The 20,752-nt window shown below is 49.3% G+C and overlaps 1 protein-coding gene across 1 annotated transcript in view; it reads right to left on the bottom strand.

Annotated features, from left to right (window-relative positions):
- LOC119972934 (chloride channel protein C-like) overlaps positions 1–20,752 on the bottom strand; it is a 161,809-nt gene that overhangs the window by 121,432 nt on the left and 19,625 nt on the right. Inside the window, exons 2-4 of the mRNA XM_038810469.1 lie at positions 7,064–7,193; positions 5,180–5,260; positions 4,191–4,366 (exon numbers count right to left, since the gene is read on the bottom strand). Of these exons, the coding sequence (XP_038666397.1) occupies positions 4,191–4,366; positions 5,180–5,260; positions 7,064–7,193 (387 nt within the window). The remainder of the gene's footprint in view (positions 1–4,190; positions 4,367–5,179; positions 5,261–7,063; positions 7,194–20,752) is intronic.

Below are 20,752 nucleotides of genomic sequence, written 5' to 3'. Positions count from 1 at the left end.
TGATGCTGTAAGGTTCAAATGAAACTTGAATAAGCACAGGTTATACATGTTAAAAATCACATTATCTACCAGCCCAAGAGGTCAGGCCTATTGTAGATGGAGTGTGAGCATGACTCAGTAAAGTGGGAAATTTAGCGCTAATTTACAGTCTTATGTCCAGTGGGATCCATTTGACACAGCCCAACTGGAGACTTCTTGCAGCTTATAGGGAATGAGATTTTTGTCTTATCTGACTGCTTCAGGAAAATGTTTATATAATTGCATGTACAGGGCAACACAATAGCATGGTGGTTATTGGAACCAACAATTCTACGGACACGTGCTTGTAGGATTAGAATAGTGGTTTTAATATACTTACAACAGAGCCAGCCTGTTAGCCGTTGAACTTTCGGTGAACTGGCCGGCTGACCCTGTGGCACTGATCTTTATACAGCAGCTCCCGGGGGAGGTGTCCTGGGCGGAGTCAAGGGAGAAGCCCCGTACAACTCTCAAGCATTCCCAGAGCTACTCCCCCTGGAGGTCAGTTAGTGCAACTGCACTTACAATATAGACACATGTATATACAGGTTATAATCCGGTGTGAATCACATTCACCACAGTTAGCATTATGGCTTCACAACGTCAGGGTCCCAGGTTTGATTCCTGGCTTGGATCACTGTATGTGTGGAGTCTGCATGTTCTCCCCATGTCTGTGTGGGTTTCCTCCAGGTGCTGCAGTTTGCTCCCACAAGTCCCGAAAGACGTGCTATTAGGTAATTTGGACATTCTGAATTCTCCCTCTGTGTACCTGAACAGGTGCCGGAATGTGACGACTAGGGAATTTTCACAGTAACTTCATTGCAGTGTTAATGTAAGCCTACTTGTGACAATAAAGGTTATTGTATTATTATAGCAAACAATGATCACCAATACATTTGTGTCTACTTTATCTTTCCCACACCCACCAGCCTTTCCCTGTTCACACACATACTTCGAAACAAGGGGCAAGATTTTTCCCCTATCAGGCCACGAATATCATAGTCAAATGGGGGACAGAAGCCCAGGCACTATAGGAACAGTCAACGAGGTGTGATTCCTCCCAAATTGGCCAATCAGAGGACATGGCTTGCCATTCAATAAAGATGGCCCATCAGCACTGAAGAAGTAGCTTGCTATCTTTTCAGGTAAGTGATGGAAAGGGCATTCCAAGATGGAGGCATCCACTCTCTAACTTTGTTAACGTTAAATCGAAAAATGGCCTCAGCAACCAGGCCACTAAAGTACCTCCACAGCGTGGTTTGTAGTTTTAGCTGCAGCTGAAGCCCACACAGACACGCGTTCATCCTCCTCCGGCACGTCGCCCCTCTGCTACGTGATGTTGTGGAGGACGGAGCAGGCTACCACAATATGGGAGATCCTCCTAGAGCTATACTGGAGGGTCATCTGACACCTGACATCTTCAGGATGCTGAAGGCACCACCCGATCACGCCCCAGGTCGCCACATGAGTGTCGTTACAGTGGGTCTCTGCGATAGACATCCCCAGCCACGACCGCAACGGATAATCCCTGTTGTATAGAAGCCAGCACTCATACAGGGGTGCCCCTCGAAGGTGTCAGAACCATCGAGTGTGCCAGGATGAAGGCGTTGTGCACACGGCCCGATTATCAGGCAAGAACGTGCATGATTAGCATCTCATGGTCACACACTAGCTGCATGTTCATCGAGTGGAACCCCTTTTGATTTGTGAAGACCGGCTTGCCTTGGGCCAGTGCTCGTAGGGCGACATGCATGGAAGGAGCACTGCATGAGTCCTCATGTGTACTGGCAACACCTGTCACTTGAGGGCCTGCCAGACTGAGCATACCATAGCAGACTCCGGCTGAGCAGTGGGACAGTACAGCATATAGAATTTACATTCGGCCATTCGGCCCATCGAGTCTTCACCGGCTCTTTGAAAGAGCACCCTACCCAAGCCCACACCTCCACCCTATCCCCATAACCCAGTAACCCGACCCAACACTGAGGGCAATTTTGGACACAAGGGGCAATTTAGCATGACCAATCCACCTAACCTGCACATCTTTGGATTGTGGGAGGAAACCGGAGCACCCAGAGGAAACACACACAGACATGGGGAGAACGTGCCGACTCCTCACAGACAGTGAACCAAGCCGGGAATCAAACCTGGGACCCTGGAGCTGTGAAGAAATTGTGCTAACCACCATGCTACCGTGCTGCACGAATACCTGCTGGATTATGGTGCACCTGGATGCACGAGGGTATGGATGAGGATACTCGCTCAAGGTGGCCATCAAGGTGACGGTCGCCCTGAACTTTTGTGCCACGGGGTCCTGTCAGGCGCCAAGTGGGGACCCGTCTGGGAGCTCGCAGACTTCAGTGCACAGGTGCATCCGTGCCGTTACGGAGGCCCTGTATGCCCAGTCAGCACAATATATCAAATGAAATGTGGACCGAGTCCATCAGGATGTCTGGGCAGCGGGGTTCACCATCATCATCAGGATTCCTCAGTTCCATGGGGTGATCGGCGAGATGCATTCGCCCTACGAGCACCGGCCCACGACAAGTCGGTCTTCACAAACTGAAAGGGGTTTCACTTGATGAACGTGCAGCTAGTGTGTGAGCATGAGCTGCACATCATGCACGTCTGTGCCTGATACCTGGGGAGGGCCCCGAGGCATAAGCATTCAGGCCAAACGTCACCTTGACGGCCACCTGGAGTGGGTGTCCTCCTTCCACCTCCTCCTCGCACTGTTGGGCGGCTGGCTCTCCATCCTCAGTGGCTGCCTCCTGTTCCTCTGGGGCAGGTTCCCCCCCTGTTCCTTCCCCCGAACAGCTCCTACTCGTACAGCCTCAATGAATCCCTCAAGACTGCAGTGGCCAGGATGAAGGGCACCATTCCTGGTTAGATTTCGATAGCCATTGTCTGCAGTGGGTGAAAAGCAGACATGTTAGCATGGTGCGTACCCCCGTGCCCAATCAGGTCCAATGGGCAATACGGTGGCCCCGGTTGGCCTTGCGGACTCTGACCCTGCATGTCCCACAGCTCCCTCCACCCCATACCCACAACTGGCAGTTCCCCCTGGCATTCTGCCCTCCACATCGCACTCCTGGCCCCGTCGGTGCTCAACACTATTAGGACCTCTGGCCCCGGCTCCCGTCCCTGCTGACAGGCACCCATCCCTCCTGGCAGTGGTACCAGTGGCTGCGCTACCCATGCCAGTGGTATGCTCTGCAGCCCTGTCCGGTGACAACCTGTAGGATCTACTGTGGACGGTGCCCTTGGGTGGACTACGTGATGCTGCGCTGGTGGGCGGTGCCCGGTTGGGGGGTGGGGTGGGTTTGGTGAGGCGGGGGGTTGGATTGCGGAGGTGTTGGAGTGGGATTACCCATATGGTCGGCGTCATTCTGCGCAACCATGAGCCGCAGTGGGTGGTCAGTGTGGTGCATAGTAAGATGGCTGCCTTGTAGGCCGCAGCCATGGTGGTCTGTGCCTGGATGCCCTGGTTTGGGGGAGGGAGGGGGCACCCCGACCACACAACCCATCCCCTGGTCACGTCTGTCACACCACATTGCTCCACCCCCCCCCCCCCCCCCCCCCCCCCCAACCCGGTCCTGGCAGACCACCATCCTCCCCCCCCGCTCCCAGCCAACCCTGCCAGTGGCAGGACTGGCAGCCCATGGTCACGCATCAGGGAACATGTCCTACCTCCTCTCTCACCCTCATCAGCCACGGCGCCTGTTTCCCAATTTTTAAAATCACAAGTGAAACACGCCGTCGGTAATTCCTCCTTCCGGAAGCGGACCATCGCGGAGGCCCTGGAGAATACCGGGTCAGGTCCGCCAATGATAAAGTAACGGCATTTAATGCATGTGAGGACTAGAATGCATTGACGCCACTGTCGAGGCACCAGAGCATGGCATTCTGTCGGGCGCCCAGCACCGGCCACGATTGTCGCCTCACATGCGATTCTCTGCCCAATCGCGTTTCCTCATTCCAATTTCAGCCGACGAAGAATCTCACCCATTATGTCCCTCCCAGTTAACAAGAGACATACAATCTCATAATCAGTTGGTAAGTGACATTGACAATAATTAAAGTCATATGATGAATCATTAAATCAGCAATTTTCATACTCATTGTTTTAACTCAATACCTTGGCACGTTAATCTCAGCGATGAACTGCTTACCCCATATGAATCATTGGTCCTTCTGGTCCACAGAAGAGTCCGGAGGCTACAGCTAAAATGCAAGACACTAAGGTCCCAATCAGGGTTTTTATGTGAAAGATACCATGGACTGAGGCACCATTCAAAAATCCAATCACCTCTGGCAGGCCACTTGGCATACCTGACGGGCAGAAAATCTGGAAATGCCAAACAAATAATGTCAGTCTGTATGAATTATACAGGAATCCTTCATTGTTGCACAACTGTGATTTTATCCAAGTTTGTATTGTGGTTAATAAAAACTTTCTGGGACAGCACAGGTATCAGAATACAAAATAATGTTGGCTAAATTATTGTACTATCCTTTATGCACTGTAACATACTCCAGGACCTTTTTTAATCCTTGCAGTGGTCATGTTTTAAATGATACACTAAAAATTTACAATATAACTAATCCTAATCAAGTAGACAGGCAGACCTTGAGGTCAACAGGGAGGTAGCACATACATAAAGCCCGGTTACACATTACCAAGTCCTTACTCCTTTCTGTCAGCTACCACAGAGGGTGGCCGATTATACAACTGCTGGTTAATTCCCAATCCAATCAGGACAAAAGAACAATCATCCCCAGCTGGGTTTGGGGGAGGGACACATGCAGGTTATTACAGTCATGGATCAATTTTTCTAACTTTAATAAAGGCAAAGTAACTTGATGGGTATAAGACCATAGGAAAATGATTTGATTATTTGAGCGCTTTCCTCAGTGCAATGCATTATGCAGACTAGTTCTTCTCCTCACCTCACTGCTGGTCCATCCACAATATTTCCCTAACCCTTCTTCTAATGTGCCGTAACAAGAGTTAAATTTAATAGAATTATCGGTCCCCATGGCAACATTTGATCTATTATTGTGTAATATGAAGCTTGCTCATGTTTCATATTTGCACAAGTCAAATTGTTAAAGACCTTTTGAGGCTGTTGTGAACGAATTGCATCCCTGAATTCCTTACCAGCACTGCTCCAGATGAGAGTGTGACCATCACCAATCCAATTCCAACTAGCCAGGTCCACGTGAGGATAAACTGGCTATTCTGTGGAGTAGAGAAAAAGCACAAATTTTCAAGATATCCGTTCAGGCATCAATAATTGATTTTTTAAGAAAATGATCTTGTGGAGCGAGTAGGCATGGCCACAGGAGCTTCAAGTCAATACACCATCAGGAACACGGGTTTGCTGACCACTCTGTACTGTAGTTAGGCTAAGCTATTTCAATGTGGCATTTAGCAGAGGTCAGCAAGGGAGAATTACAGGGAGAGACATACCAGTCACTACACATCTCAACATTAATTAGCAGTCTTCCATTTATTTCCCCTTGACTAGAAATGTGGCATGACATGAGATGACTACAGATAGGAAACAGCAAACGCATCTCATACATAGCAAAACAAAATGTGGTGCAGAATTCTCCTATCCTGGGACTACGTCTCAAGGCGGGGTGGGAACGTGGGGTGTTTCCCACTGCAGAGGCCAACAGGAAAGCATTCCAATCATCCGGCCCCAACATCATTAATTATGCAACTGAGGGTTTTACACTATATTCCATGGCAGGCCAGTCTGATGGCACGTGGTCTGCGTCGTATCCGGCACCATATTTAAAATGTGCCCAACATCACTGTTCTATTATCAAGGAAAGAAGATGGGCCTCCAGAAAATGAAGATGCTCCTTCAGAAAATGAAGATGGACTTTCAAAAATTGAAGATGGAACTTCAGAAAATTAAGAAGGAACTTCAGAAAATTAACATGATCCTACAGAAAATGAAGATGATCCTACAGAAAATGAAGATGATCCTTCAGAAAATGAAGATGGACTTTTAGTAAATGAAGATGGACTTTCAGTAAATGAAGATGGACTTTCAGAAAATGAAGATGGACTTTCAGAAAATGAAGAATGAAGATGATCCGACAGAAAATGAAGATGGACTTTCAGAAAATGAAGAATGAAGATGATCCGACAGAAAATGAAGCTGGTCTTCCAGTAAAAGAAGGTGGACTTCCAGAAAATGAAGATGGAATTCCAGAAAATGAAGATGGGCATCCTGAAAATGATAATCCTCCAGAAAATGAAGATGGGCCTCCAGAAAATTAAGAAGATTCTTCAGAAAATGAAAATGGGCTTCCAGAGAATGAAGATGATCTTCCATTAAATGAAGATGAACCTTCAGAAAATGAAGATTGGCTTCCAGAAAAAGAAGATGGACTTGACGATGGGCTTCCTGAGAAAGCAGGTGAGCCTCCAGGTACATTCTGAGACTAGAAGATGAACCTCCTCAAGGTCACCAAATCTAAAAGATCCACCAGTAGATGCTGCCCTCACGCATGGTGTTCCAGGATTCAGGGCGGCCAGTGTCCTCCAACCATTGTTCACGCCATTTTGTTCCAGATGTGTTTTGCACCAGCATGATTTCTCGCCGGTGTTGCAGAGAATCAGGTGTGGTAGTGTTGGGCCTTCATCTGCATCCTGTTAGCAGGATTTCAAATCAATTTCATGCCAGCCTCCAGTGGGTTTCGCGATCTGCTGTGCACAGCAAAATATCCCATGGGAAATTCCCACCAGTGTAAAATCGATTTGTGGACCTCCTGCCAACCTCTCTCCCATGTGTCTGCCATTGAACCTGCTGGCGGGGAGAATTCCACCCAGGGTGTTTTAGGTTAAAAAGGTTTATAAACAGGAAAATTACTTTAACTGGAAAATTAAACAGAGAGGACTTTGTGCATTTTCCAGCCCTATAATTACATAATTTAAGAACTAAAAAAGCTATTTCAATTAGTAGAAATTGGGAAGAAATTCAAAAGCATGTTCATGTATACCAACTGTTTCGTTTCTGTTCCTTACCTCTATATAATGTAGAATAAGCTTCCATTTCAACTTGATAAGAGTGTCAATCGCCTGATGTACGAAAAATCCCAGGATCCCAACTGCTATTCCAATGAGTCCCATCATAAACCAATAGTCCCAGTCTAACCTGGAAGAGAATACGCAGCATTAGTGCCCCTCCTATTAACTCAAAAAGAATATTCATAAGCTAGAGCAGAAAGTCCCTCTAGACTGTTTCAATATTCAATTAAATCATTGTTGATGTACCTCTCGGCTCCATCCACCCACCTTTGCTCTATGTCTTTTGATATTCCTATCTCACAAAAATGGATATTTTTTTAATGTTTTTTATTGGGTTTTTGAACCTAGTATATTTACAGTTTTGTACACAGAATGAAATATAAGAAAAACTGGTAGGGCTTGTACACGAGCTCAAAATCAGCAACTCTGTACAATTAGCAATATTACATTTAACAAATAGGTAGACACATGTTTGTGGGGGGAGGGTAAACTGGGGAGGTATATATACACTGGGGTGCCGGAGAAACAATTACAGTAGTTATGTCTGTCATAATATCCACTGATGGATATAACGAGATGCAGACAGGCATCAGACACTACCACTATAAAACACACGAGGCATTAAGACTCTGCCTCTTCTCACTGATTACAGCTACAGAGATAGTTAGCGTGCAGAAGACCATGAGCACCTTCTCCAGGTGACAGAGAGCTAGTCTGGTCAAGACAGTCTGAGGTTATCAGTTTAGATTAATAGAGTGTCAACCCACAGCAGATTATGTACAGCAACAAGCAAGTTCAATAAAACAGTGTTGGACCATCTCCTGTGTCGGAAGCCTGATTCGAGTCTCACTGCATCCAGTTGCAGTCGATGTTAGACCAACTCAGATAAGACATCATGGTACCAGGGAACTATTAACTCTAACGAACCTATCTCAAGTGACTCTGCAACAGCCAGCAAGCAAACCTCCAGCGGCATGGAAAAGATCCTCCGCAACTCCGGATCTCCGGCATCCTCGGCGCCAACTGGAAGGTTTTCAAACAGAAGTTCCTCCTGCATATCGAGGCCTCCGACCTCGAGGCAGCATCAGATGCCAGGAAGATCGCGCTGTTCCTGTCGACTGCGGGGGATCACGCCATCCACATCTTTAACTCGCTCACGTTTGCCGATGGCGAAGACAAGATGAAGTTCAAGACAGTTCTGCTGAAATTCGACAGCCACTGCGAAGTTGAGGTGAATGAGAGATCAGATCATTTACGGGGTCCAGTCCGACTCCCTGCGGGAGCAACTACTCAAAATCAAACAGTTGACCCTCTTTGTCGCCATCGAAACGTACGTTGTCCATGGGCATGCCAGAAATTGTTACCCCCGCATCAGGGCGGCAGAAACTACAAAACTGACCTCCCACGAGGCAGAAAGGGTGCAGGCCATCGCAAAAATGCAGGCCTGAGCATCGAGGAGAGTGGCCTTTTCACGCGCTTTTCCCGGGTCCCCACGCATGCGCGCCACGACCGGGAGGACAATAAGGCCGAAGACCCTACTGCGCATGTGCGAATGTCGGCCGACCACACTGCGCATGCGCGCCGGCGCACAGAACGCACTGACGTCAGCGTCATGACGTGTCCAAATTGTGGCTCCGCCCATTTAATGCGGCAATGTCCAGCCAAAGGCAGGCAATGTCTACAGTGTGGAAAGCCTGGGCATTATGCGGCCTTCTGCAGGTCCGCTCCACCGAGCAACAGCCAGTGATCCCAGCTGCAGCGCAGACGTGTCCACTGCATACAACAAGGCATTCAGGATTCTGATCCCGAAAGCCCAACAGACCCCGATGCTGACTGCCTCAAGTCTCCGTATCGGGTGGGCATCATCACCACACGCGAGCTGGTCTCCACCATGCCTGCAAACCTCCTTTCAATCTGAGTGTGGATCCTGACGACGAGTGGTTTGCTGTCATCACGGTCAACCAGTGTCGCATCAGATTCAAATTGGACACTGGTGTGAGGGGGAAGGAGACCCGGGCAGGGGCCTCCATGCTGGCCAGTTTAAGCCAGCCAGTGAACGGGAGTGAGGTGGGGGGAAGGGCTGCAGCCATCGGAGCCTGGTAGAACAGGTTTCGGTGAGTATAGCCGGGGGGAAAAGTTGGGGGAAGGAACGGATGGGGGGAGGAGTTTACAAGAGGAAGTGGAGGGGAGGAGTCTGGGGTGGAGGGGGTGGTGTCTACAATTCATGGGTGTCATTCATGGTACTCTTTCGGGGATTGGGTGGCATTGAATATTAGGGGGGTGGGTTGGGCGGTGGACTGTATATGTCAATGGTGAACATAGGCGATTCCTGATTCCTTTTTCCTTTTTCCTTTTTTTTCCACTTTGGGAGGATTTGTTTTATTTGATGCTTATTGTGGTAGTCACCACTGTTGTATATATCACACATGAGATGTCCACTGCCCTAAGGCCCTCAAACGATGCCTGGGGTTCATCTGATACTACGCCCAACTATGCGGACAAGGCCTGCCCACTCATTCAATCCATCGTTTTGTAGCCACCTGGGGTGACCACTGCCCAACACAAAATGGAAGATTGCAAGGAATGCAGGGAAAATGGACATGTTGCAAAAGCAAGCAGCTTGCAAAGCGCTTGTGTATTCTGACTACTGCAGAAACCAGTTCTGAATGCTGCAGAAACCAGACAGCACTGTGAAAGAAAACAAGTTAGCATACTAATGAGGCGATACCGGGCGATCCCCAGGTACAATGTAAACAAGTTAACACAAATCGATACATTAAATAGAAGGCCAGACTTCTCGGCGCCAAAAGAAGTCCAAAACAATAAGTCCCAAGAACCGCCCAGAGATCGAGGAACTGCCCCGTTATTGGGGAATTCAAATCAATCGATTGGGAAGAGACCCAATCGATTGTGAGTGAATAGAGGGTCCGCCCAGACCCTGAGAGAGGTATAAGACAGAGACCGCGACCCCAGCTCTCTCTCTCTCTGCCAGCCTCTCCTTGACCAGCCAGCCCTTCCAGCAGAACACCATTGCAGCAGAAGAACCTTGAGAAGGAGAGGCCTGGACAGTAGCCACCAACACGTAAGTGTCATACAACGCACACTACGAGAGTAGACACTCCTGACCCCCTTTAGTCCATAACTACTGGAAGCCTGCGGACCCAGGACAAAGCTAGAGGCCGTTGTTCCCTGATCCGGCAGTCCCCTTATCCAGATAAGTATTTGGCCTATTAATGGTAGGATTAGCCTAGTCTTATAGTTTTATATGCATGGTTAGTAGATTACTGTAATATAATAAACGTGTCTTGTTTGAACTTACTAACTGGTGTATGGATTTATTGCTTTGAACTTGAACTTGAAACTTGTGGCGGTATCTTAACAATACCTGGCGACTCCAAAGCTAAGGAACGAAACAGAGCCAAATTGAGTGTTAAGCACACTCACCCAGAACGAGCAACAGTTTTCACCTGACGGCCGAGGCTCACCAGGCCTTCAACCGTATCAAGACCGACATCGCCAAGGCCACGATGCACGCGGGCGACGAGACACTCCCCTTCCAAACAAGAGCGATGCATTAGACATCACTCTGGCCGCCACCCTCAACCAGGCAGACAGGCCCGTGGCATTCTTTTCACGCACCCTCCATGCCTCCGAAATTCGGCACTCCTCCGTCGAGAAGAAGGCCCAGGTTTTCGTAGAAACTGTGCGGCATTGGAGGCATTACCTGGCCGGCAGGAGATTCACTCTCCTCGCTGACCAATGGCCTGTTACCTTCATGTTCAATAACACACAGCGGGGTAAGATCAAAAATGATAAAATCTTGAGGTGGAGGATCGAACTCTCCACCTACAATTACGAGATTTTGTATCGCCCCGGTAAGCTCAACAAGCCCCCCGATGCCCTATGCCGAGGTACATGTGCCAGCGCACAAGTGGACCGACTCCGGACCCTGCACGACGCTTTCTGTCACCCAGGGGTCACTCGGTTCTTTCACTTCATAAAGGCCCGCAATCTGCCCTACTCCATTGAGGAGGTCAGGGCTATCACCAGAGACTGCCAGGTCTGCGCGGAGTGCAAACCGCACTTCTACCAGCCAGACCGCGCGCATCTAATGAAGGCCTTCCGCCCCTTTGAACGCCTCAGCGTGAATTTCAAAGGGCCCCTCCCCTCCACCAACCGAAACACGTACTTCCTTAGCGTGTTCGATGAATACTCCAGATTCCCCTTCGCCGTCCCACACCCCGATATGACGTCTGCCACAGTCATCAAAGCACTCAACACCTTGATGTGACCATCAATTCACAAGACACGTGATTGGAAGTGAACAGTGGTTTTAATAATCTTACAACAGAGCCTGCCTGCGACGAGATGAACTGGCAGCAGGCTCACGACTGCAGAGCTTTATACTTCCGGTTAGTGGGGGGAGCCATGGGGGGAGCCATGGGCGGAGCCAAGGGTGGAGCACAGTACAAACTCCTCATCTCCCCTATGGGTAGAACCACGCAATGGCTCGTATACAGAGCCCACAAGGACACAATACATATAATGGAACACAGTGTGAATTACTAGGTTTATAATTCACCACACACCATCTTCGCCCTGTTCGGTTTACCCGCCTATATCCACAGTGACCGGGATCCTCCTTTATGAGTGATGAGCTGCGTCAGTACCTGCTTAGCAAGGGCATCGCCTCGAGCAGGATGACCAGCTACAACCCCCAGGGAAACGGGCAGGTGGATTAGGAGAATGGGACAGTCTGGAAGGCCGTCCAGCTGGCCCTACGGTTCAAGAATCTCCCGGTCTCCCACTGGCAGGAGGTCCTCCCCGATGCCCTTCGCTCCATGCGATCGCTACTTTGTACTGCGATTAATGCAATCCCCCATGAACATCTCCTTGCCTTTCCCAGGAAGTCCACCTCCGGGGTTTCGCTCCCAACATGGCTGGCAGCTCCAGGACCCGTTCTCCTCCGAAAGCACGTGCGGCTCCACAAGGTGGACACGTTGTTTGAGAGGGTACAGCTACTCCATGCAAACCCACAGTACGCCTACGTGGCGTACCCGATGGCCGCCAAGAGACAGTCTCCCTCATGGACCTGGCACCAGCTGGGTCCCCACCCCCCCCTCCTGCCCCGGCACCACCCTTCCTCCCCCCAGCGCACCTCACCACAGCCCCCACTTCAGGATGATTCGTCCTCCCCTTGGTCCCACCCGGGGATGTAGATGAGGTCTACATGCTCCCGGAGTCACCGGCGACCGAGCCGACGCCTGCATCACCACCGGGACTGCGGCGCTCACAACGGAGGATAAAGGTACCCGTTCGGCTGAATTTGTGAACTTTCCCCAAAATGTTAACCTATGCATGTAAAAAGTCTTCCACCACCCCCGCTGGACTCTTTTTAAACAGGGGGTGAATGTGGTAGTCACCACTTTTGTATATATCACATACGAGATGTAATACAGTAAGACTCCTGTACTACAGGTACGGGGGTTGATCCCTGCCTGCTGGCTCCGCCCAGTAGGTGGAGTATAAATGTGTGTGCTCTCCGAGCTGCAGCCATTTCTGCAGCAGCTGCAGGAGGCTCCACATCTCTGCATAATAAAGTCTCGATTACACTCTACTCTCGTCTCGTCGTAATTGATAGTGCCTCACTTATATTGTCAGGTGGGCTGTTGTTTGGGGGATGGTGGGAGGATGGGGTTGCTGTTGTTGATAAGGGGGCTGACATTATATTTGTTACCGTTTACTGTTTGTTGGTGGGGTGTAAATTCTGAAGAAAATGTGAAAATGGAGAATAAAAATATATTTTTTTAAAAGAACAGGAGTAGATGATTCATTGTTTAATGTGATGGTTGGTGCTGACACCTGTTTTACCTGCTTACTGTATAGGGCGGAGCATCTGCTGCCTTGCTGGCTGTCTCTGAACTCAGCAAGGAGCTCAGCAGTCTGTTCGAACAGCAACTTGTGGAGCCAAACTTGTCTTCTTGAAGTTAGTGTGTCCCGCTTAAAAAGAAGTTGCACTGAATTGCAGGAGGCTACTCCTGAATACTATTTCAATTTAAAACAAGATAAATGCAACACCATGGCAGAGAGAAGGCTCAGGATTCATGATTACATGCTGGAGGCCTTAGTGGTGCAAGTGTCGAGGAGGAGAGGCACTGTGGTTCTATGAGGGCACTGCCATCAGAAGGGATTGGAAGCAGGTGCCCGGGGTGGTCAAGTTTCCATGTCTAGCAGCAGTGTCACCAGCAGACTAATTCTGGAGAAAATGTGAAAACAGCGAATAAAAATATTTTTTAAAAAAAGAACAGGAGTAGGTGATTCATCCCCACAAGCCTGTTCTATTGTTTAACGCGATGGTTGGTGCTCATACACTCAGAAGATGGTTGGTGCTAATACACTCATGGGTGTAGTCAAGATCAGTGAATGCATTTTCATGGAATCTCTTATTCATTATTCCACCAGCCTATCATGGTGCACAGTGCACTGCATGCCTTATCATTCAACCAGTTCCTGACACTCAGGGCTCCTACATAACATTCAGATACTTCACCTACACCTCTCACTGCTGTGACGTAACTCCAGCTTCAGCTATGGAAGGCACATCACCCAAACACAGCGCAACACAAGCACTAACATTCTTCCAACTGTCCAAATAATCTAACAAGCACGTCTTTCGGGGAGAACGTGCAGACTCCGCAAAGACAGTAACCCAAGCCGGGAGTCGAACCTGGGACCCTGGAGCTGTGAAGCAACAATGCTAACCACTGTGCTACCGTGCTGCCCTTATACCTTATGCCCTTTCATAGTCCTCAGCTCACCCTTACCTTGCCATCTGGCATGATGAGATCATCATGGCACTCTTACTTTCCACCTCATGCCACTTCCCATCCCAATCTTTCTCCTTCTAATTTTTTGCATTCAGGCACATAATACTGTCACAAGCCCACCAGGTGTCCCGGAGCGGGAAAGAAGCCATGTAAATTGATCTGAAACTCACAGTTCCTAATGATGGGTCTTACAGTTGAGTGCTTGATCTTTGGTGAGTGGTGTGTGAATTGGTTGAATGGTCCAAATTCAGGATTTGGGAATCTCTCCAGCAAATTGGGCCGCGTGGCATTGTTACATTGTTTCCCGCGCTCACAGGATATCCACACGAGCACCTTCTCAAGTGATGTTTTCCACCAGCCAAGCCAGAAGCAAGTAGCAGCCTAGCTAACATCCCCATTAGGGTGATTGGTTTCCACAACAACATGGTCCAACAAGTCTGAAACAGGAAGCGAAGCCCCTCTAATGCATACAGTTCTGGATTTAATGGAGGTGCGCTGGAGAATAAGCAACCATTTACACAGAGGAGATGCTTTGGTCATTTAAATATATTTTTATACTTATTTTGTGGGATATGAACATCGCTGATAAGGCGAGCATTCGTTGCTCAGCCTGAATTGCCATTGAGAGGGTGATGGGGAGCTACCTTCTTGAACAGTTCATGTGGTTTACGTACACCCCACAACACTGTAGTTGCTCCAAGATAGTTCCAAGATTTTGACCCAGTGACAGCCAAGGAATGGCGACATAGTTCTAAGTCTGGGTGGTCTGTGGTTTGGAGGGGAGCTTGCAGATCTGCTGCCTGTGTCTTTCTAGATGGTAGAAGTTGTGGGATTGGAAGGTGCTGTTGAAGGAGCCTTGGTGAGTTGCTGCAGTGCATCTTGTATATGCTACGCACTGCTGCCACTGTGCATTGATGGTGCACGGAATGAATGTTTCATGTGGTGGATGGAGTGCCAATCTAGCGAGCTGCTTTGTCCTGAATGGTGTTGAGCTTCTTGAGTCTTGTTGGAGCTGCACTCATCCAGGCAAGTGGGGAACATTCCATCACACTCTTGACTTGTGCCTTATGAATGGTGGACAGGTTTTGGGAAGTGAGGAAGTGAGTTACTCACCACAGAATTCCCAGTCCCTAACCTGCTCTTACAGTAAAAGTATGTACATGGATGATCCAGTTAAATTTCTTTTTTTTTTAATAAACATTTTATTGAGGTAGTTTTGGTATTGTAACAACAATAAAATAAACAATGTACATTAAACTATAAACATAGTGCAAAAGCCGTCTCCCTTCCTTACAGGTCCCACCACCCACTTCCTGATCATGGCTATATTCGCCGCTCAGTAATAGTTACTAAAATTTGGCAGCGCCAGCCAGCCCTCTCCCCAACTCCGCTCAAGCATTACCTTCCTTACTCGCGGGGTCTTGCCCGCCCAAACGAAGCCAGTGATCACTTTGTTGACCCGTTCTAAAAAAAGGACCGCGGAATAAAGATGGGGAGACAGTGAAATACAAACAGGAATCTCGCGAGGGCCGTCATCTTCACCGTCTGCACCCTCCCAGCCAGTGACAACGGAATCGCGTCCCAACTCCGAAAACCATCCTTCATTTGGTCTACTAGTCGGGCCTGATTTAATTTATGCAGCCGGTCCCATTCCTGCGCCACTTGAATGTCTAGGTACCTAAAGCTTCCCCTTACTAATCTAAACGGCAGCTCCCCAATCGCCTTTCCTGTCCCCTCGCCTGGGCCGCAAACATCTCACTTTTCCCCATATTTAGCTGATACCCCAAAGACTGGCGAAATTCCCCGAGAATCCTCATGATTTCTTCCATCCCCTCTATTGGGTCCGATACATACAGAAGCAGGTCGTCTGCATAGAGCGAGACTCTGTGCTCCACCACCCCGCCCGCCCCCCCGGACCTGGCCCTTCCAGCCCCTTGAGGCTCTCAGAGCCATTGCCAACGGCTCTATAGCCAGCGCGAACAACAGTGGGGAGAGGAGGCATCCCTGTCTCATTCCCCGGTCCAGTCTAAAATAGCCCGATGTTGTCCTTTATCGTCCGTACGCTTGCCACAGGATACAGCAACCTGACCCAGTCAATAAAGCCCCACTCAAATCCGAACCGCCCCAGCACCTCCCACAGATAATCCCATTCTACACATCAAAAGCCTTTTCTGGGCTTTGTCCTGTAGCCATGCTGGCCACGCAAAATGGACACTGAGCCAAACTAAAATGGAAGGCTGCTGGGAAACAGACAGTTCAGCCAGAACAGCAGTCTGCAAAGAGCAGTTTGCATTCTGCAGCAGCAGAAACCAGTTTGGGCTCAGGTGAAAAGACCTTAGCTAGGTGCAAATGGCAAAACGCTTTGCATGCTAATGAGGCCATCAGACTTGAACACCCACACAATAGATACATTTGGTTCTGAATGGACACATTCCAATCAAGACCCAGACATCGAGGCACCAGAAACCTCCAAACAAAAGGACATAAGAAACGCCCCCTCCATCACGGAGACCCCCTCGCATTGGGGAATTAATCCAGTATCGATAAGAAATTGATCCAATAGGTAGAGCCCGCCCGAGAAGAGGGAAGGACAACGGAACCCCTATAAAAGATAGGGACCTCGTGTTGTCCGGTCTGTTAAACCCGTGCTCCGGCTCTGACTGACACCTGGCATCCTGACTCCAGCCGTTGAGCACCAGCCGCCGAAACCGTAAGTTCAACGCTCGCTACGCGATCCAAGCCCACTAGACTCCCAAGTACCAGAACGCTTGCTGAAGGCTGCAGTACCAAGACCAGGACGAAGGCCTCGTTCTCTGACCTTGCCTGTTCCTGTTAGATAAGTATTCTGTTTGCTTAAGTTTAGTTGTAGCTTAGTCTCTTAGTGTGTGCATGAGTATTTATTATTAACTGTATAATAAATATTGATCGTTTGAACTTTACTAATCGGTGTATCGTCTTTATTACTTTGAACTTGACCTTGGAATACTTGTGACGTTGCCTATACGGCAACTGGCGACTCCAGAGCTAAATAATTACATAGAACAGAGCCTAGCAGTGTTAAGCACACGTCGAACTCGGAGGCGTGTTAATACACTCCAATAAACGCGTTTTACGCCCATAGTAAAACGTGCAACATTTAGTGGCGACTCCGCCGGGACCCTGTTGTAAGTGGAAACACCACAGTGTCCAGGACCCTGAAATTTGAATTAGAACTCCAAATTGCAGAGAAAGAAAGAGATCACAAGTATTCAAGGTGTTCAAAATAATAAGCGAAATTCGGAAGTGTGTTTAGTGCATGCGTACTAACAGGGCTGTAAGGTAAAACTGAAAGCTTTTTGTTGCGACAAACTTTCGGTAGTTTTGTGATCGGAAAATAGCGTAAGCCGTACCCTTTTCACGAAACACCACCCCAGCAACCCCCTGTTCCAAATTATAAAAAGAGAGTCAGAGGAAATGGCCATGCAGGCAATGGAACGTCTGATGGATCCAGCAAAGTTTGTGGTCGCAGCGACCAGCAGCAGTAGCAGGGTAGGCCAGTGTCCCACGTGGGAGCTGGAACTCCGCAAATATCTGCAGGGAAAGGGATGGCCCCTTTGGAAAGAGTTTTGTGCAAATGAGGAGACAGGTCCCGGAAGTATAGGTCATACTTGGTGGGAGAACCTCTCTCAGATACACAAAAAGAGTTTAGGTAAAGCACGCAAGCCGATGGCGATTGTGTCCTGTTTGGCACAGTTGCGAGGCGCAGAGGAGGTCATCAGGACGCTCCGGGCAGATTTAGAGGAAAGGAACCGAATGAGTAAGGTCGATGTCAGGGACATCGAGAAAGAAAACCTGGAATTAAAAGGGAAGTTGGCAGAGAAGGGTAGAGAGGTGGATGATGCCAAGAGGGCTCACCAGTCTTGTCTAGCTCATCTGAACAGTTCCCAGACCCAGTATGAGAAAGCCTATCAGGACGTGCAACGTGCCGTTCTGATAAGACAGGAATCGGAAAAGCAGGTGGAGGCATTGCAGAGGCAATGTTCCGATCTCAAAGCAGCTTTGAGAGCACTCCACGCTGCAACGACCGAACAAAGACAAAGCACAGTTGACCACGCGAAATGCAGGAAACAGATTGCGGAATTGCAATCTCTGCTTTCGGTGCAGAATGGCTTCCAAAGCACCTTTGGAGCACAGTTAGATGGAGAAAATGCCCCAGATTGGCAGGAATTAAGCGAGACAGCGCAGCGTTATGTTCAGGGAACATGTGCGCCCGCAGCTCAGCAGAAACGACAGGCACCCCAACCCCCCACAGCTCAGACCATAACCGCACCCATGAATCCCGTAACCACACAGAGGAAAGCCGAATCAGAAGGCGCCCCAGACATAACTTACACCACCCCTTTAACAGTAACCCAGCTAAGGGACGCTTGTGAAAAGATCACTCCGTTCCTCCCCACCGCAGACCCCCACCAGTTTTTCGCTAAAGTAAAACAGCAGGCTACCATGTACGGCCTGGATGAGAGAGAGCAGGTTAAGCTCACCGTGCTGAGCTTAGACCAGAGTGTAGTGGCAGCCCTCCCCGACCCACAGAACGTGGCAGGAGGCAGCCTAGAGGAGATGCACACCGCCATTTTAGATGCCATCGGGTACAATAGAGGTGACCCCGTAGAAGGATTGAATAAGTGCAGGCAGAAGAGATCCGAACACCCCACAGCATTCGCAGGAAGGCTGTGGATTCATTTCAGCGCTTTTTTCGGACAGCTAGATAGAGCGCATTTAACCCGCGAAAACATGGTTAAGTGGACGCGCACAATTATCTCACACGCAACAGAAGCAGGACAGAGCGCTTGCAATAGTTACGACCCCTCAGAAGAGGCCCATAACGAAAAATGGGTCCTGAAAAGATTGTCCCGCGCTTGGGAGCAATCGCTTCAGGCAAAAGGAAAAGTTAGATCCCCAGAAGAGGCTCAGGCTGCTGCAGATATCCAAGCAGTCAGAGAGCACCAGAAGCCCGCATGGGTAAATGAAGGCAAGAGCAGCCCTCAACAGAAAGGACAGGAATGCTATAACTGTGGACAGTTAGGGCATTGGGCAAAAGAGTGTAATGCACCCCAGCGATCTCAGAGAGGCCAGCAGACAGGCACTCTGAACCGCAACAAAGCAAAACCCATCCACAATGTAGCAGTACAGTCAGGACCCACCAATGTGGACGAGACGAACTGACGGTGTTCGGGCTCCCCCACTTGGGTCTGTGACACACTATGGGACTCATCAGGGAGGCCCGTAGTCACGGCGAAAGTCAAAGGGAAGCCCATAGAGTTACTGTGGGACACAGGAGGATCCCGCACCACCATTAACTCCACAACCACGGCACACGCAGACACGTGGCCGACCACCTCCACCATCACACTTAGCGGGTTCACCGGACACTCGCAGCAGGGACATATCACAGCACCCGTAGCGATCCAGCTAGGGAACATTACCACAAGGCACCCCGTAGTTCTAGTAAATCTTCCCCGGACAGCAGAGCACATCCTGGGGATAGATTTTATGAACGCTCATAGCTTGTCGTTCGACCCAGTGAACCAGTGTGTCTGGCGAATGGCGAGATCAGACAGAGCCCCAGCCACCCTCACAGTAGGAGACTACGCTAATCGGATTAGCGCAGTGGGAGAGTACTCATTCGACCTGACTACACTCCACACCGACAGACAAATTAAGGCCCTACTAAACAAACACAGGACAGCATTTGCAAGTCACCGTCATGACTGTGGCAGAATGACTGGACAAGTTCATGTTACCGGACAGGACCCCCGACCGCAAAAGCAATATAGATTTCCCCTTGAAGCAGAGGTGGAAATAGAAAAAGTTATAGGTAGCTTGTTGGACCAAGGTGTACTGAGAACGGTAGCCTCCACCAACAATGCCCCTATTTGGCCAGTGAGGAAGCCCGATGGATCATGGCGTCTGACCATCGATTATCGGGAACTCAATAAAGTAACCCCCGCAGTAGCCCCAACGGTAGCTACTAGTCCCGAGACCATGCTCAAGCAGGGTCTCAACGCCAAGTACTTCACGGTATTGGACATCAGTAATGGATTCTGGTCAATACCATTGGCAAAAGCGTGCCAATACAAATTCGCATTCACTTTTAAAACACAGCAGTACACGTGGACATGCCTCCCACAAGGATTCCACAATTCACCCTCCATTTTCCACCGACAGCTGGCAAGTGGATTAGAAAAATTTTCCCGACCCGAATGTCTGGTACAGTATGTAGACGACCTACTACTGCAGACAGACACAAAGGCAGAGCACATTTCGCTTCTGGCCGAACTCCTGGAACTCTTAACTGAAATTGGCTGTAAAGTTAACCCGAAAAAGGCCCAAATATTGGAAAGTAAAGTGATGTATTTGGGATCAGTCATCACGCACGGCAAACGCGAAATCGAATTCAAAAGAATTGATTCGATTGTCAAATTGCCCCTTCCCCAGAATGTTTCAGCCCTCCGGTCGTTTTTAGGACTGGTTGGCTATTGTCGGAACCACATAGACGGATTCGCGACAAAAGCCGCCCCACTTTCAGACCTCCTTAAGAAAGGAGCCCCCTGGGAATGGCTTCCGCAGCATACAGGCGCTGTGGAAGAGTTGAAACGAGCCCTTAGTGCAGCACCCGCGCTGCTAGTCCCCGACCAACTTTCACCGTACGCAATAGAGGTAGCGAGCACCGATCTGACCCTCTCGGCCGTGTTGCTTCAGGAACGGCACGAGCAGCTAAGACCAGTGGCTTATGCCTCCCGACTGTTAGACCCAGTAGAACAAGGATTTTCGGCCTGTGAGAGGCACCTCCTTGCTGTCTTCTGGGCAGTACAGTACTTTT

This window comes from Scyliorhinus canicula, chromosome 10, assembly GCF_902713615.1.
Source record: "Scyliorhinus canicula chromosome 10, sScyCan1.1, whole genome shotgun sequence".
Lineage (NCBI taxonomy): Eukaryota > Metazoa > Chordata > Chondrichthyes > Carcharhiniformes > Scyliorhinidae > Scyliorhinus > Scyliorhinus canicula.
Note: the sequence above shows the minus strand (reverse complement) of the source record. Positions and strands in the feature narration are given on the sequence as shown.